The 19004-nt window shown below is 37.5% G+C and overlaps 1 protein-coding gene and 1 long non-coding RNA gene across 5 annotated transcripts; both read right to left on the bottom strand.

Annotated features, from left to right (window-relative positions):
• Window positions 1–360: 360 nt before the first annotated feature.
• On the bottom strand, window positions 361–2620 carry LOC107598067 (uncharacterized). The gene is made up of 2 exons (XR_001610518.1): window positions 2449–2620; window positions 361–2362 (listed from the first exon to the last, which is right to left on the bottom strand). It is a non-coding gene; the product is annotated as an uncharacterized lncRNA (long non-coding RNA).
• A 239-nt stretch (window positions 2621–2859) lies between these two features.
• On the bottom strand, window positions 2860–18959 carry LOC107598066 (ralBP1-associated Eps domain-containing protein 1-like). Of its 4 annotated transcripts, XM_016289318.1 has the most exons (21): window positions 18674–18959; window positions 18355–18560; window positions 16508–16631; window positions 15523–15701; window positions 14922–15078; window positions 14476–14597; window positions 11977–12142; window positions 11825–11888; window positions 11410–11564; window positions 9474–9595; window positions 7856–7936; window positions 7378–7465; window positions 6556–6654; window positions 6391–6463; window positions 5829–5959; window positions 5655–5734; window positions 5374–5547; window positions 4626–4715; window positions 4399–4547; window positions 3043–3148; window positions 2860–2956 (listed from the first exon to the last, which is right to left on the bottom strand). In XM_016289318.1, the coding sequence occupies exons 2-21, from the start codon at window positions 18505–18507 to the stop codon at window positions 2888–2890; spliced, it is 2382 nt and encodes a 793-aa protein (XP_016144804.1). In that variant the 5' UTR covers window positions 18508–18560; window positions 18674–18959; the 3' UTR covers window positions 2860–2887. The 4 variants fall into 4 exon arrangements, with proteins under 4 accessions (XP_016144804.1, XP_016144806.1, XP_016144805.1 ...); XM_016289320.1 differs by having other exon boundaries at window positions 5655–5719; window positions 18355–18959; XM_016289319.1 differs by having other exon boundaries at window positions 14476–14591; window positions 18355–18959.
• Between the last annotated feature and the right edge of the window lie 45 nt (window positions 18960–19004).

Here is a 19004-nt window from a genome sequence, read left to right as displayed (position 1 = left end):
TCTCCAAGCAACACACATATTAGCGGTGTTACAGAATCCGTGTTTTTGAACAAATCAATGATCGAAGTGAAAATTTCAATGAATCGCTCATGAAGACAGCAGTCGCTTGTTTTGTTCTTAAATGAATCCGTGTTTTTGAACAAATCGGCTAAATGAATGAGTTAACGACTCCATGATAAAGACAGATGCTAATGAGTTGCTAAGTAACCTCTAAAGCACAGACTGACGCTCTTTCTGTAACAAGAAAACAAGACAAATGGAGTAAGAGAAACCGTTGGATGCTCTTGGACGCTGCACTATAGGAAAACAGTTGGAGCGCTTGACAAAAAAGGAAATTATTAAAATATTGTGCCATTTTTATTTTGTGTAAAAATCACACAGCTGCTAGTTCATTCTGCAGAGAAACATCCATGCAGTTAAACATTTATGATCCCACAGCCATTGTATAAGCAATTAAATAGAATATTTGCTGTTAGTCAGCAATTAATGCAAATTTACATATGAGATCAAAAGGTGTGTATCATACAATATACAACCTACCCCTGATACAGTAAATCAGCCTGAACAGCAGGGAGAAAAGGCTCGTCTTGATTTAACATGGGGGGGACACATTACTGTGAAAACCTGCACACCAGGAAGTAAGGCTTTAAGGAGGAGTAAAAGAAAAACACAGACGTCAGTCAAAAACGAATGGATGAAAGACATGGTGCAAGTCTATGTAACAATAAAAACGTCACATTAGTTCAGACGTTACAGATACAAATCAAGTGGTTCATCGTTAAGAGCCGTTTTATACGAAATGAGATTGTGAACGACATGCAAAAATAGGTACGAGAAAAGACAAATGAAAACCGAAGGGGAGAAAGTGCAGTCATTGTTTCAGGTCTCAGGTTTACATACTGATGATGTCACAGAATTTATGATGCAGGACTGATGATGTACCATATGAGGTACAGCCGACATCCGAGACAGAGAGGGACATCTGCCATCCCGGGGTGAAAGACAGTACAAGGTTGAACGGGTTGTTTTGTAGTAACACAACAGTGTGTGTTAAGACAAGAGAAGAAAGCAGTTCTTGATGACACGTTTGTAACTGTCGTCCTCAAACTCTCTCACGCACATGAAACAAACACACACAGATGTGCTGTCCACCGATATGGCAAGGAAGAAATATTAAAGGGGCAGTTCATCCAAAAAAACAATTATGTCATTTGCTCAAAACCCGTAAGAGTTTCTTTCTTTCATGTGACACAAAAGGTGAATTTTTGAAGAATATCCTGGCCGCTCGTTTCGATTTAATGAGAGGACTTACAAACAAAAGCCGCATAAAAGCATTAAAGTTCTCTTTGCCATTTTGCTGACAGTGACTGTCTGATTTGTGAACAAAAGATTCATCGGATTAGTTTGAATCTTTTCAACGATTCAGGTTATCCAGGGGGAAAAAAAAGAATGAATTATTCACAAATTTGACTGATCCAGTGCTTAAGTTCGACACAGTTCATTGGAGAAAAAAATCAGTGTCTGTTCCTTGCACACAGCAATCATATGACAAATAATTTAAATATAGCACACTTTTTGGTGTTTCTTTTGTATTTTAGGAGCTTGGAATCCCCAGTCCTTATTTACTGTCATTATTTCGAAAAGATCAGCCAGGAATATTCATCAAAAGAACAAAGTCATATGAGTTTGTAAAGACTTGAGGGTGAATAAATAATGAAAGAATTTTAATTTTTGAGTGAACTGTCTTTTTAACAAGTGCATGTCAGAAAGCGTACTTCTGAAATAGTATGATCTCCCAAAAATCAGTTCTACCCTCTTTACGACCAGTGCATGGCCTAACATGATTGTCTGAGCACACACGGGTGCCTCTAACACGGAAGAACATGACAAGCTGCCTCAGGACTCTGGAGAACAGGAGGGGAAGAGGCTCCTTCATGTTTACCAGAATTACAGCCTCCTGCCAGCCATGACGTCAGGCTCTTGCCTCACATGCTAAACAGAACCTGCAATGTCTGGGGTATTACACACGCAACCACTCAGACTTTCTGTTTCATCAAAGTGCCATAACGGATAATGTTCCTGGACCCCATCCCTCTGAATGGCTGTGTGAGACAGAACAGTCTGGAGGAAGCAGCGATCGTGTCTCTTCTCACACAGTCAGCAGAGGAGTGGAGAAAGGGTGAAATGGACATCCTGCCAGAGGATCCAACAGACCACTAAAAAAAAAAAACAACTGGGGTAATCACTCTTTCATACACACAAACATTCAATCTGAAGCGAACACACACTCTTTTTACAAATGCGAAAATGGTCTAAGCTGTTCCAGTTGCACTTCAAGCGATATTCTTTCTTCTAGCAGGTCCTAAGAAGACAAAATTTGGAAAAAGACTTTTGAACAGCTCGTCTTCTGAAAAAAATGTGGTCACATTCAATGACATCTCACAATACCTTCAACTGCTGCTGTAATTCACTGTTGAGTCTGGCTAAAACCGTATTCGTTTCTTTGTTTCTTCTAATGGAAGCCTGGATGGCCTTCTTATCTTTACCGATAGACCTGTTTTTAAACAGAACAGGAAGAGGAAGCGTACTTTAGGGCAGTGTTTCCCAACCTTTTTTTAGTCACGGCACCCTTTGGAAATTTTAACAAACTTGTGGCACCCTACAAAATTAATTTTGTCACAATATTTGAATTTCTAACTTCGATATGATAATTTGAAAAGTATAGATATTCGGTACAACAGGGAAGAACTGCAGAATATAATGTTATACAGATATTTTTAATATTATTAAAAAATTTGGTCCATCAATGGTGGCAATCAGTAAGCTAATTTCTAATGAAGACTTTCATACACACAAACATTCAATCTGAAGCGAACACACACTCTTTTTACAAATGCGAAAATGGTCTAAGCTGTTCCAGTTGCACTTCAAGCGATATTCTTTCTTCTAGCAGGTCCTAAGAAGACAAAATTTGGAAAAAGACTTTTGAACAGCTCGTCTTCTGAAAAAAATGTGGTCACATTCAATGACATCTCACAATACCTTCAACTGCTGCTGTAATTCACTGTTGAGTCTGGCTAAAACCGTATTCGTTTCTTTGTTTCTTCTAATGGAAGCCTGGATGGCCTTCTTATCTTTACCGATAGACCTGTTTTTAAACAGAACAGGAAGAGGAAGCGTACTTTAGGGCAGTGTTTCCCAACCTTTTTTTAGTCACGGCACCCTTTGGAAATTTTAACAAACTTGTGGCACCCTACAAAATTAATTTTGTCACAATATTTGAATTTCTAACTTCGATATGATAATTTGAAAAGTATAGATATTCGGTACAACAGAACTGCAGAATATAATGTTATACAGATATTTTTAATATTATTAAAAAATTTGGTCCATCAATGGTGGCAATCAGTAAGCTAATTTCTAATGAAGAGACCAATTTATATGACAGATTTTAATGTAGGCTTACTTATTTAATTACCATTATAACTATCTCATACATTTTTGCTCACTCAGTGTTTTTTTTTATTTTACAGTGTGGTAATTTTGGTGCAGTAGCACGAGATAGCTTGATTTCAAACTTTGAATTTAATAAAAAATGACAAGTAAGCAGTCAGTAATAAAATAAGAACAAATAAAGAAATTAATAATGATAGCACAAATAAAAAATAATGACAGGCCTTTGAATTAAATAAATTGCTTTTTCGTTTTTCAGGTAGGTCTAACAGTAGGGTTAAGATATTTAAAAAAAAATTAGTCCTAGAAAGCTATTATTATCACGCGAGCATAACATAGCGGTTAGCAGATCAATGAATGAGAGGGCAGCGTTACCAGAGTTGCCCATATACCACACCATGTTACAACACAGTAGGGCTATTGCAGACAGAAACAATAGTGTACTACATCGATGTTTCCTGTTGGCTCGATTTTTGAGTGGACTTTGCTGTTCTGTTACAACACAGTAGGGCTATTGCAGACAGAAACAATACTGTACTACATCGATGTTTCCTGTTGGCTCGATTTTTGAGTGGACTTTGCTGTTCCGATTGGAATGAACACGATAGGAGCGAATCAGCGCGGCACCCCGGTTGGGAAACACTGCTTTAGGGTACAAGGAAACATTATGAACATCGCTGGGCAAACCTGTCAACAAAAACTCCAGTACTTATATGGGGGGGAAAATATATTATATTGCATACATATACTGCATTTTATTTATGTTCATATATAAATATGAATTCATATTTATCATTTTGAATACAACAAAAAAATATAATTGTATCCCGACAATTATGATTTTTTTATTGCTCAATTGTGAAAATAATGCCACAATCAATAGAAAAATACCTTAATACAATAATATTCCCTTTTTTCTCCTGGTGGAGTGACTGTCGAGCGTACCGTGGAATTGAGGGCTGGGTTGCTAGAACAGTGGCTATGATGTTAGACTTTTGCGGAAGGTCCTCCACATCTGGTCTGAGCTCATCGTCTGATTTCAGTCTTCGACGAACAGGTTTAGGGGGTGGGGCCAATGGAGTGGATACTTTGGCCTATCAAAACATACATTGAGCGATTATAATGCTGAAGTAACATGCAATATGAAGACTGATTGGTAGAGAATGGCTTACAGAGTTGACAGTGGTTGCATTTCGTTCCTCTGCCTGAACGTCATTCTTTGCTGTTCTCATCGTCCCAGTGGATTCTGCACATCTTTCTGCCTAATATATATATATATATATATATATATATATAAAAACCAGTTCAACATTTTAGGGTCAGTGACCGTTTAAAAAAAATAATATTTTTTTTTTATAAATAAATAAATGAATATTTTACCCAGCAAAAGTGACAGCAAAAACCTTTATACTTTATTTTATAATTTCCACAAAAATATTAAGCAACACAACTGTTCTGTTTTTATTACTGATAATAATAATAAATGCTTCTTGAGCACCAAATCAGCATATTAGAATGATTTCTGAAGGATCATGTGACACTGAAGATTGGAGTAATGGCTGCTGAAAATTCAGCATTTCCATCACAGGAAAAAATGACATTTTACGATATATTAAAATAGAAAATCATTATTTTAAATTGTAATAATATTTCATAATATTACTGTATTTTCGATCAAATAAATGCAGCCTTGGTGAGCATTAGAGACTTCTTTAAAAACATTTAAAAAAAACAATCTCAAACTTTTGAAAGGTAGTGCATATATAGACAGAAATTTAACATTTACTTGTGTAATACGTATTCATGTTTTTTTTTTGTTTTTTTTTTAAACAATCCATCTGTGCATTTTTTTTTTTGCACCACAAATAAAGTTTTTTCTTCATAATCTGTCATCATTATAATAAATGGCTCCATTTGTACCTGTCCACTGTCAGATGGTTTCTCTCCATCATCTGCCGGCTGGTCGACAGCAAAAGCCTGGAACTGGCTGAAGTCAGCAAAGTTGGGTTGTTCTGGCATCTGATGGGGTGACGTGCTGGTATGTGCTGAAAGACCATCTCCCTCTACCGAACGGTGACCATGTGGCACTGATGTCTGGGGATTTGAACATTACATATTGAATTACTCTTCTATAAAAAGTGTAATAGTTATCTAATTATCTGAAAGCAATTTATACAGAATTGCTAACCACTGGGCTATACCTGTGTGGGCAGTGGTCTGGGAGGCACTGCTGGGGGAAAGGCAACTACACCTGGCTGTTGCGGACCTGATGGAGAAGTAACTAATTACAAAAGAGAAATTCAGCTTTTCCTAACCACACCCCAACAAAACAAGAAGCTATGAGTTACCTGATAACTGGTTGTGTGTGTGCATACCTGCAGGGACAGCAGCAAAGTTTCTGTTCATGTCTAGAGAGGAGGACCGTGAGTGAGAGGCGTTGGGGCGGGGCGGAGGTGGGGGCGGAGCCACAACCTTCAGTCCTTCCGGGGAGGTGCCGGAGTGAGACCTGTAATAGCATGAGTTGTAAATCTTTTTTGGCTGGAAACGTCACATTATGTTCTAACCAAACATGATATGACGAAAATCGCATCTAAAGCACTAAATAATTTCCGAATCTTATACATGTTAATCTGAGCTTTTCTTCTAGCTATAATAACACAAACAGAAAGAAGAACAAAGATTAAAGTGAGTCTGAATTTGGTGCCACTGCAAGTGAGACCTGTAATAGCATGAGTTGTAAATCTTTTTTGGCTGGAAACATCACATTATGTTCTAACCAAACATGATATGATGAAAATCGCATCTAAAGCACTAAATAATTTCCGAATCTTATCCATGTTAATCTGATCTTTTCTTCTAGCTATAACAACACAAACAGAAAGAAGAACAAAGATTAAAGTGAGTCTGAATTTGGTGCCACTGCAAGATGTTAAGTACCTTTGTCTGTTCACAGCACTGGAAATGGGCTCTTGATCAGATGTAAATGAATCTGAGCTGCTATAGCCATCTCCTGTAAAAAGGAAGGGCAATGGCTCTCAATGAATTACGGGAAAAGATTTCCTGCCAGTTAATTAAATGGTTGAATAGTCCAGATGTACTTACCAACAGTGGTACCAGGAAATGTAATAGTTGCTGCTAACTTGGTCTCATCAGAAAGTTCTGGTGGTTTCGCCATTAACGGACTTGTTGGATGTGTGTGATCTGTAAAACAAGAGTAATCCAATTTGTTTCTAATCAAATTATTACATATGTCCATACAGTAACTATACTACTAGTTAAAAAGTCTGGAATCAGTAATTATAATTATATAAATTATAATTACATTTTAAAATATTATAAAATAGAAAATTATTCTTTTAAATTCAGCCTAAGCATTAGAGGCTTCTTTCAAAACCACTGAATAGAAATCTGACATACCCTAAACTTTAGAACAGTAGTGTACGCCAATGTTAGATTATTGTGGAAGAAAGAGTCCTATAGCAGATTTCTAACTGAAAATTACAAGTTCTATTAAACAACTAGTTGTTTTACATTTTCTGAAGAAAATATTGGTGGTGCTTGCCCATGCAAAAGTCATGATTCTAAAGTGCTGTAGATGGTTGCTAAAGTGTTTTGGGTGGTTGCTTCCTTGTTCAGGTCAAAAGCTCAAACCTAAGCCTCTGTGACATGCAAAATATGGCTTTTGGTCCTTTCTTCAATGCAAGTCAATGAGATTTTTAGGGTGAAAAATAATATAAAAAAAATTCTAAACCCCCAACCCCAAGTATGAGCAAAAGCAATAGTGATTAAGAAGGACAATACACCAAAAATAACGAGAAAGTAAAGACAAGTGGATGAATTTTGAGAACAAAACTTTAAAATGTTACAGCTTAAAATTCAGTCAAAAATTGAATATGCAGTGTAAAAGCACATAAACAGACGCACCACTTCCAGTTCTTTTGAGCTCCATCTCTTGCATGTGGATCTTGCTGGGTGTCATACGAATGGGCACAGGGTGGACTATTGCTGTATCCTACAATGAAACAAGCACATCAACTGTTGCTGTCGCATAACTACAACTGTGTTTCACTGAACTTAATGAAGATTTATCATCAGTTATAAAGAAGAACAAGGAATAGTTAAGACCTGGCACTGAGTAACTATAAACAAACATTGTATCACAACACCGTCAAAGGACAGCCAGCAGAGTCATCACTTGGATTACATGATACAGTATGAAAGAAAGAGCATGAAAGAATTATCGATAAGCTCAGCAAGCAAAAGTAAAACAAAAATGAATCATTTGATGATGGCACTGTGGCTATGAATTTATCCTGAGGACATGCGCTCTCAGAGAGAATTTATAGAGTATTAGGTTAATGAATATCATTAATCATGAAAGAGCACTGAGTGATTGACTTACAGGGTCAGCTGGTGCAATGTTAGAATCAAATTGGGTCAGAGTTTGTGAGCTTGAGGAGCGTTCGCTAAAAGTCTCCCACTGCTGGAGAGACAGAGCAGAGACATGTTAGCAAGGTGGAGCAAATCCACTCCTCACACGAGCAAACAGAAGCCATAATACAACAACAGCGTGCCCTCTCCGCCCACTGTATGTTAGGAGAAGCCCATGATTTGTCCGGCTGCATATTCTCTGGTGACCACAGAGGAACAATTGTCTTCCTAACGGCCTTATAGGCTGAGATGGAGAATGTCACATTTTATTTCCCAATTACAAGGATCAGCTTAGAAGAAACAGGCTGTAGTCATCAAAAGAGAACCCCCAATAATTAGATCCTGTAGATCAAAACGATACTGACCTGTTTAAAGGTGAAGTGTGTAATTTCGTAGTCAATTGAAACTGCGAAATGAATGACTATTTGAACAGGTCTTCCCATCTGCCATTGGTCGACCCAACAGATAAAATCCCCTGACATTGTTTGAGCCAATACAGCTGTGTCAGATCGGGATGCTCAAACAAATATTCTGCAAACTCTCCAGAGCCACATTGTTATACTTTTTTTCAGAAATGAACCAATAAATATCTGAAAGTTACTTACTAGTTATTAAGCTTGGATAGGAGAAAGCATTTAATATTCCAAGAAAATAATTGCTTTCTTAAATGTCCCCAGTCCTATTTTGCAATATTTAACAATTATTCAGTAGGGAAATGTTTGGAAACCAATTTCTGACATACATGGGAAAAAAAATTAAAATCATGCTTTGGTAAATCATGATTTTAACATAAAAATTTGAAACTATGACAGAGGTATAATGATAATTTACTTAAAATCATAATTATATGACTTCTTATCTCATAATTCTGATTTAGCATGTCATAATTTTGACATAGTAATAGTATCTCATCATTTTGATATGAATTGATATGAATTTTGTAAATTATTTACCAATGCATGTTTTATGTGGCAGAAATGGGATTTCATAGAAATGGGTTACTTTTCATCATATTTTATTTTAAAATGTGTTACACATTTTATTTAAAATGGTGCTGAACATTGGGATCATAACACCTAGTCCTATCATGCAAACTTAAACTAAAAACTTTTTCTGCTTCCAAAATGGCTTTATGCTGACATAACCTTGAAAAATAATGTCAACCAATAACATTGTAGCCCATTGTGCTGGTATAAAATGCCCACGATCCAATCAAATCCAGTTATTGTTTCCCACTGAATATTTTGTTTCACTTTGAAATGTGTCACATTATGAAGTATTCCATTAAAAGTAGTCCAGGAGGTTAATCTAAGACTTAAAAGATTTATTTTAAAAATGTAACTTCAGGTCAGCAGTTTTGACTACAAGGCCGCCACATTCCCCAACAAATCAGTGAAGAATTAACTGTAATAACAATTCTCATGAGAGTGTTACATGTCTGGAGATGAAAGTGTGCGTCGCTGGCACCATTTTCTCCTGACCAGATGTGTATTAGTTTCATTTACCCATAAAGACAAAGGCAGATAGAACTACAAATTACAAATAGGAGTGAAAGAGTTAGGGTACATTGAGAACACCAAAGTCCTAACCTCATTGCTCTGGTTGAGCTCAGGCCAGTTCTGGTTCAGGGAAGGCATGGAAGGAGACTTATTTGGAGTGACCTCCACAGGGGAAGCAGAAAAGCCCACTTCAGGAGCAGGTTCTGGAACTCCTGAAATATACAGACAGACAATAATGACTTTGTGCAGACACCTGAACATCATTCAGCATAAATATGGAATAGGCAGAATAACACTGCATTTAAAAGGTCAAAAACATCATAAAACTTCATAAGGATTCTCAAGGTCCCAAGGGCAAAATGTTGCTAAGATACAGGCTCACTTCCTATGTTATTAAAATATTGAAATTAGAAGCAAGTTTGTTCTCTGTCTACAATGAGACAAAAATGCTGGGAAGAGACAATATCACATCCAATTGCAACATATTTTAGACTTTTGCAATTATGAGGACCCATTAACCCAGAACATTGGCTAGTTAGGGCGAAAACTTTGACTGAAAGATATTTATCACTTTTAGCACTATTGTAGCGAGCCTGGTTATAAGAAAATGTTAAAAACACAGTGTCTATGTAAAATAACAGAGAGAATATGAAAATCCGCACAATAACTGAACATGCAACTATTGTTCAAAAGGTTGGGGTTGACAATTTTTTAATATTTTTGAAAGAAGTCTCTTATGCTCACCAAAGCTGTATTTATTTGATAGAAAATATAGTAAAACAGTAAAATCACAATATCAATATTATTACAATTTAAAATAACTTTTCTATTTGAATAGATTTTAAAATGTATTTTATTCCTGTGATGGCAACGCTGAATGTTCAGCAGCAATTCTTCCATCTTCAGTGATACATGATCCTTCAGAAATAATTTGGTATCACTTTACAATAAGTTTGAGTTCAAATAAGTTTGAACAATTCTTCTACAGCATTTATTAATCTTAGTTCATGTTAATTACAACATTTACTAATGCATTATTAAAATCAAAAGTTGAGCTTGTTAACATTAATTAATGAACTGTGAATTAGCATGAACTAACAATGAACGACTGTATTTTCATTAACATTACCAAAGATTAATACAGTAATACATTTATTGTTTGTTCATGTTAGTTAATATATTAACTAACATTAACTATTGAAACATTATTGTAAAGTGTCACCAATAATTTTAACATGCTGATTTAGTGACCAATTTACACTTCTAAGTATTATTCATGTTGAAAACAGTTGTGCTTTTTAATGTTTTTGTTAAAAATGTGTGTGTGTGTTTGGTGATTTTTTTTTAAAGAACAGCATTTATTTCGAATAGCTTTTTTTTGTGTCAACAAAAAGTCTTAATGTCAGTTACAATCAATTTAATGTATTAGTATAAATTTCCTAAAAAATAAAATAAATAAATAAATAAAACAATTACAGACCCCAAACTTTTGAATGATAATGTTTGTGTCTGAATTATGGAAGCCGTTTCCGCCACTGAATAAAAAATAAAAGAGGTAATTGCGACTTTTTATCTCACAATTCTGACTTTTTTTCTCAGAATTGCGTGATACAAACTCGCAATTCTGACTTTTTTTCTCAGAATTGCATGATATAAACTCGCAATTGCGAGTTAAAAAGTCATAATTGAGAGATATAAACTCGCAATTCTGAGAAATAAAGTCAGAAGTCAGAATTGTGAGATAAAAAGTCGCAATTACCTTTTTTTTTTATTTTATTCAGTGGCGGAAACGGGCTTCCATACTGAATAGAGCACCAGCAAGTGGTGACAAAAACTTATTGTAATTACACCACAGAAGTATTTCTTGATATACCTATGTGAATTTGGAAATGGCACTCTGCACATATCATATTCAGAAAAGGTTTTAAAAAGCACTCTGTATGCAGATCTGTGAAACGTTATGAAATACCTGGGCTGCATATTTCCCAATCTGAAGTTGTGGTTGGCGTGAGGCTTTTCTGCTTACCTGCTGAGTCATCCAAGTCAATAAGCTTTGGCATTAGGCTCTCGGGGAGCTTTTCAGGAAGGTCATAACCATTTTTCCTGGCGACCACAAGATGAAATGCAGCACAGAACTCATCAAGGGTCAGTGCACCATCTTTATCAAAATCTGATAGCTCCCTGCAAGGTAAAGCAGGTCAATCAATACAGATCAGATAAATATTTTAAGGCACAAATAAACAGATGACAGGGACACCTTCCTTTTTCAAGGACAGGACATTAACAAACTGAATGCAAATGGATACGATTATCAACCGATGCTGTTATGGAGTGGCAACATATGCATGAGTTCTTGGTTACACATCTGTTTCAGACAATCTACACAAAGATCATCCAAAACGAACAAACAGAGACCATGTAACTCATGTACAATTACTTACCAAATGTGAGACAGTTCAAGAATAGGCAGTTTCGACTTTGTAAAGAATTCCTTTGCGGCTGAGCCTGAACAACAGAGCATGGATACATTTTTAGGCTGGTAAGTTCAAAACAGAATAAAGGCAGTTACTGTTCAAAACAAGGTCTCACTAACCAGGGATTAAACCAGTGAGATCAGTCTGAATGGTCTTAAACTGGTTTATGTAATACTGTCTTTGCTCATCTGTGATTTTCCAGGGGTCATCATAACCACTGATCTGTCTTTGGATTTCATTTGTGGTCATTGCAGATGGCACAGTCCGTACTGTTGTGCTCTCCGGCTGGAGCAGAAGAGCAGGGAAAAATTAGAATTAGATTTTTTAATATACTTATATAATTCCTGCTGAATAAAAGTATTTTAATTTTAAAAAATCTTGCTGTTAATACACAATATATAATAAGTTTATTTATTTATTTTTTAAAGGGGTCATATGATGCTTTTTTTAAAGATCATTATTTTGTGTATTTGGTGTAACAGAATATGTTGACATGCTTTAATGTTCAAAAAACACATTATTTTTCAAATACTGTACATTAATGTAGGTCCTCTATGCCCCGCCTCTCTCAAACGCTTTGATTTCTACAAAATCCCTCCTTCCGACAAGCGCAGTCTGCTCTGATTGGCCAGCTGACCCAGTGCATTGTGATTGGCCGAACACCGTAAGCACTCGTCGGAAATGTAACGCCCCTTACCATAATCGTGAGCTTCATCTTTCAAAATAAACGTAAAGACAGAGTCCGAAAGGGGAACAGAGTCGCGTGACAGACACAGTGATGAAGCTGGTATGTGTTTGCAGTACACAAGACAGCTGACTCCACTGTGATGTGACCCCCTCTCCCTCTCACACACACACACGATGTGCAAAACTCTGCATTTGAACAGTCAATAGCAAATACTTAAACTAATAACAAAACAGTAGCTGATTCAGAAGCGCCAGATTGTCATAGCAAAGTCAGAATTCCCTCCTCTCCTAGGTACACGAAACGGTCGTCCATAAAATGCATTGCTGTTCTATTGTAAGTAACTCTAAAGATTCCTAAATGCATCTACTTTCGGAAGGCCAAATAAAGTGCTTTTGCTTTCGCCTAGAAACACACAGCGTCTCCCTGACATAGCTGCTTCAACACTGCGGTTACTGAAACCACGCCTTCTTTCTTTGCGTGCACCTTTGGGCAGCATTATGCAAATATTTCCACATAGTGAGGTAGATATGTGGGGGCGTGTTAGAACGAGCCGTTTTAGGGAGGTGTGGCAGAGTCTTAACTTTGATAAAGAATATTTCTTTGGTTTTGAGACTTTAGTCTTTGCAACTTCAGGGATCTTATCTATGCACAATCAGCTTGTAACACTCCAAAGAGAAAGGAAAACTTGAAATCGCATCATATGACTCCTTTAACATTTTAAAGGGGTCCTATTATTCTTTTTCACTTTTGGAATTTTAGTCAGTGTGTAGTGTATATGTTTGGGCATAACAAAGATCTACAAAGTTACAAATCTCAAAGTCCACTCCAAAGGGAGATATTTTGTTTTTAAAAAATCCTTTTTCAAGAACTACAATGAACGGCTCGTTTGGACTACAGTGTTGTTTTCCGGGGTTTGTGATGTCACAAAGCGGCCCTATTAGCATAGACACAGCCCTGAGTGAGCAGAAGCAGTCCGCCATTACCGTTTTCTTGCTGTAGCTGCTGGAGATACAATGACAGTGCCAAAGAAGCACTACAAGTGTCGTGTGTTGGAATGCACCAATGAGCATAGGAGTCTCCATAGACCCCTGAGGACATGGTGGTTAAATTACCAACGCTTCGTGCGTGAACGACCAGACAAAGTAAGCATCACGTGTCATATTTTGTTTCCCAAAAGAGCTTCTTGGCATTCTGTAAGGCTAATGTTGCTAAAGCTACCATTGTCTCTGCCTGTTTTCACTGATGCTGCCTTCATGTGCTACCAGAATGAACATAAATATGAACGTGGTAGTTGAAAATTGCATATGGAAGCAATGCGAGTCGACCGCTTGAATTTGTCGAGGTCATAATATGATAGCACGTGAAGGCACAATGAGACCAGCTATGTCGTTATTTTTATCGCGCCGTGCTCCCCGTCTGTGTAATTTATAAACGTGCATTTACTGCACAGTACAGTCAGATTATGTGATATTGTCCTGTTTTGCCGGAGCATGAGCTCTTGAAGCTCCGCCCTCTTCTGAAAAGGGAGGCGGGAGCACCAGCTCATTTGCATTTAAAGGGACAAACACAAAAACGGCGCGTTTTGGCTCATACCCTAAAAGGGGCCATTTCAACAAGCTATAAAAAAAATTATCTGTGGGGTGTATTTTGAGCTAAAACTTCCCATACACACTCTGGGGACATCAGAGACTTATTTTACATCTTGTAAAAAGGGGCATAATAGTACCCCTTTAAACAACATAAACAACTACCTTTTTTTCAAATTTCTAGTATGATCAGTAATTCTCTGAACATTTGGGCTTTGGCAAATATTTAATAAGGTCTGCTTTTGTGTTGTTGTGAACACAACAGTAACCATCTGTTCCGCCACAGAAGCCTTGGTTACAGCAGTCTAGCGGTGACAAATACACGGAGGCCTGCATTGCATTACCTGAGCTGATGGGAGATGCATTGGAAGTGTGCTGGAGGGGGGCGTGTCTGTAAAGCTGACCCAACTTTCCTGGACAGGAGGGGGTGAATGGGCGGACCACATCCCATCACCTGTAACTGGTCCTTAAACAAGACACAGAGAAAGAAAAAGAAGAAAGAAAGAGAAACAGATAACAGTTTAAAAAAGGGATAAGTACGAATCAATATAACAAATTATACTTCTTGAATATTTTATAAGAACATCATGTGACCTTTAACTTCAAACACCCATAAGTACTACTGATCTTTAAGACTGCCTACTTTATAATAACTTTCATTAATAAATAATTACCACATTAAATTTTACACTATAATGCTTAAATAAATACATAACATTTGTTAATGTTAGTAAGGAAGGTTATTGTGTGACCTAAATAATATATGATTGTATTATTGAACATTAAGTACCTGGCTGTGCTTCTCTAAAAGGTGGCCAAACAACTCCTGGCACTGAGGGCTGTCTGTCTACGTTTCCACCGCTGGCCTGGCGTTTGTGCTTCCTCCAGGCATGGGGCGAAGTGGGAGGGGACTGGTGCGGTGACACTACAGGAGATGTGGTGTCCGGCTGGAGCCAGAGATAAACAAAATTAATTACTTAGTAACTTTATAGACTTCCAGCCAAACAGATAGCCTTGGAACAGCAGAGATACATGTTGAAGTAAATAAATAGTCCTTTTACAGATCCAAAACAGTACACTTAATACATAGACTCTATGGAACATCCTGGAGTTAACTGCCTTGGCACAAAGAGTTCATGGAACTCCTCAGTCATCAGATCAATGCTTTAACCACTAACACACAACACCCCAGGTGATAACAAATAAAAGAGCAAAATTAAGAGCAAAGACTGATTTTCCTTTTTTTGTCAATACTGCTGTCTAATAAATATTTACTACATAATAGACAGTGACAGATCGAGCTGGCTACATTTATCCTATAAGGCTTAATGCACTGATTTCATATTTTGACACCTATTCAATAATAGCATGCATGATATATGCTGTAGTACCTGTGGATCTACAGTGGGCACACAGGGCTGAATTGTCTCATGCGCTGACACTTTTTTGGCTTGCACTCGCCCTGGAGGTCTGGGGAGGTAGGGCCCCTGGTTCTCTGGGTCTGCAAACATGTGCCTCATCTCCTGCTCGTTCTTGCCCATCACAAAGCGAGGGAGGGGCAGATCCCTGACTGCAAACACAACTCCACATCAGACTTCTGCATTCAAAGACAGATTTAATATTCAACTACTGCCAGCAGTGCTAAAATAAGCACTACTATACTGACTGCTACAGCTGACTAGAGGTTGAAAATTTTGATTAATAACTTTAAAATAAATGGAATTGAAATCAATAGAAACCAAGATCATCCAATGCATATTTAAATTCCAAGGTACTATCAACAATTTCCTGTTGACTGTGTCTTCGTATTCGTGCAGTATCTTCAAGGCTACGAGCCAGATCTTATTTCCTGCTTATTTGTACTGCTGTCAATTTCTCATTCTTTTACAAGGCCTTGTGTTTAACTTCCCAAAATTAATGTAGTGCTTTTGCACAGGGCTTCCTGTCAGGGTCTGTGTTTATATACAGAACAGCCATGATAGTCAATAAACAAACAGGAGCATTTGCATTTTGGCTTAAAGGCAAAATCCAACATTTCACAGAAATATACAAATGCAACAGGAAAAAATGCAAGCAATTTAAATGCACAACATACTATTCCAGGACTCGAACCTAAATACTAGCAATAAAAATGGTTCTTGTGTTTGCAATATACACATTCAGTCCTTTTCATCGAAGAGGCAGTAAGATTATCCTCTAATTCTCGTTATGTAACAGGCTGCAACTGCCACAATGGATTCATTTGTAGAATTAGTGTCTACAAAATTACAAGGATGTGATAACTTTACATTAAAAGAGCATTTTGATTTTGTGCATATGGTACACACGTGCAGAAACAGCTATAAAAGGGTTTCAGAAGGTTTTTTTGCTACCCACCAGTGTTCAGGCTCTCCACGCGCAGGGGCAGTCCAGACTGGGCCAGTGCAATGAGCTTCAGTGCAATGTAGAACTGACTCCGACCGAAATGACCGAGACGTGTGGCCCCGCAAAGTTCAGTAATCTAGAACAATGGAAACAGAACTACCAATCAGATAAACTGACCTTAGCATCTACAATACAATGGTGAACATTCAATAGCATGACCAGAAGTGAGTAGAAGTTAATGAAGTTAATGCCTCTAAAAAATAAACAATCACACACTATATAAAGCACTAAGCTGGATTTAAGATAACTAAAAGAATATTTAATGAACAGTGAAGCAAAACAGTCTGCCAATTATTTGATCTCAAACTAGTTTTTTATTTAAATAAAATATATATAAATAAACACAGCCTTGGTGAGCATAAGAGACTTTTTTCAGAAACAAAAAAATTACTGATGTTTTTTTTTTTTTTTTTTTATTATTATTATTGGCTTTAAATAGTAATTTATTCCTGTGACGACATAGCTAAATTTTCAGCAGCAATTATTCCAGTCTTCAGAGTCACATGATCCTTCAGAAATCATTCTAATATGCTGATTTGCTGCTCAAGAAATATTCCCTATTATTATCAACAGTTGTGCGGTGCAATATTAAACCGTAATACATTTCAGGATTCTCTGATGAAAAGAACAGAAGCTGTTTGAAATAGCTTTTTGACAGTAGTGTACGTAACATTAATATGGTGTTATACACAGATGATACTATAGGCCAATATGTAACAAGGGGTCTGTATCTCTATCCACTATGGGTCTCTTGTATTAGACAACAGTTTGGTCAATCACCAATATAAAGGCAGTATACATAATACAACTCACTTCAACCAGAAAACTAATATTTAATACACATAACTGTTAATCAGTCAAGTTGGCACAGTTATCAATCTCAAAATTGCAAAATGTTGATGTAAAATTAATGAAACATTAGAAATCCATTAGTAGAGAAACAACATCTAAAAAAAGTTGACATTTCACACAAGTAAACCTTCAATGAAATGCCCTTGATGACCTCTTCCAATTACTAAAATATAACAGATCAATAAATCTGTTGCTCAGACAAGATCAACAACACAATAAAAAGTTGCAGTCTAGCAACTCATGGACACACCCCTTCAAGAATCTCTGGCCACAAATCTATAAGCAACTAGACAATGAAGACCACAAGTATTTGAAACTTGTTACGCTCTAACAGTGCTGACTATAGCTACAGATGAGGTAATCAGCACCAACCATCAGTGAAGAAACAAACATCTCTCAATGACACTTCAAGAGCAAACAACCTTGTCTGGAGTCTCCAAAAAGAGTAGACTGAGGTCAAATATTATAGCCAAGTTATGATCAGCTGAAATATAGTTAATAAATTAGACTGTTTTGACTCATTCCACAACAAAGGGTCACACATTATGCATAACACCAAACCTCCTTTCTTGCATTAATACTTTGATAAGTGAGAAAATCCCCTTTCACGAGTCATCAGCTGTGTATAGATCTCATGGCAAAACCAGAAAATATCCATTTATGCTAATATTTAAGAGGAAGCAGGCGCAACTAATAATTCTACAGACTTGCACAACAGGAAACAAAGTTTAACCCTACAGATGCATCACCCTTTATCTGTGCAACTCACCAACTTTTCATCAGACCCGTCTAAACACTCCTGACATCACCCAAATGATCCATTAGAGCTATTAGCATGTCTGAAACGATTAACTCAAGCCATCAGTTCAACTTACTAAAGTGTATAAGCATACCAACAAAGATCTGTTGACTAATACACACATTACTGAATCAGATGCATACTATACCTGATGGACCACTTCGTTTGAGAGCTGGGCCGCCCGGAAGAGGTCCAGAACTTTGCCATTGGAAGCCACTTTCTTGGCGTTATCCACATCACAGGAGAGGAAGAGTTCAGAGTAATATTTCTGCTCGACATCGCTCAGTGTTAAACTCTCCATCGTGGCATCAAACCCGCAGCTGGTGGCTTCACCTTATCAGGCCAGTGTCGTGCCTTTCGGGGTATGAGCAAGACAAGAAACTAGCAAAACACAAGTAAGGTCCTTCTGTGAAATGGACGGACTCGAAAGAGGGTGTTTTGGGGTGCTTGTTGTTGTTTTTATGTACCGTTAGTCGCTGTCTTTGCTCTTGTCTTTTGGCCCTCGCAAAGTCAACAGTGCCCTCGCACTATTATAGCCTGAGACGTCGAAATTCCGCGGTAACAACGTCGAGACTGGGTTCCGCTGTCGCGCTGGCTCTTTAAGAGGAGGATATGGCCGTCGGTGGAGCGGTAGAGCTCGTGTAGCCGCTGAGTGATGTTAGGAATAAAGTTTCGGGCTCTTCGGGCTGCTTCTCCCTGCAGACAGCGCCGCCATTCCTGGACCCCGTGACGTCATGGCCCAGGCGCGGAGGACCCGGATGGAGCGTGGCGTCACAGATGTGCCGTCAGCTAGCGTGT

The sequence above is a fragment of the Sinocyclocheilus grahami genome, unplaced genomic scaffold, assembly GCF_001515645.1.
Source record: "Sinocyclocheilus grahami isolate Dianchi unplaced genomic scaffold, SAMN03320097.WGS_v1.1 scaffold244.1, whole genome shotgun sequence".
Taxonomy (NCBI): Eukaryota; Metazoa; Chordata; class Actinopteri; order Cypriniformes; family Cyprinidae; genus Sinocyclocheilus; species Sinocyclocheilus grahami.
Note: the sequence above shows the minus strand (reverse complement) of the source record. Positions and strands in the feature narration are given on the sequence as shown.

Bases quoted from the DNA above. Each gene is read 5' to 3' on its own strand.
- LOC107598066 (XM_016289318.1), bottom strand. From the start codon at position 18,507: ATGGAGAGTTTAACACTGAGCGATGTCGAGCAGAAATATTACTCTGAA. The intron at 5,960-6,390 runs GTACTTAACATC...ATGCTATTACAG, and splicing joins AGTGCTGTGAACAGACAAAG to GTCTCACTCCGGCACCTCCC. The intron at 2,957-3,042 runs GTATTGTGAGAT...TTGTCTTCTTAG, and splicing joins AATTACAGCAGCAGTTGAAG to GACCTGCTAGAAGAAAGAAT.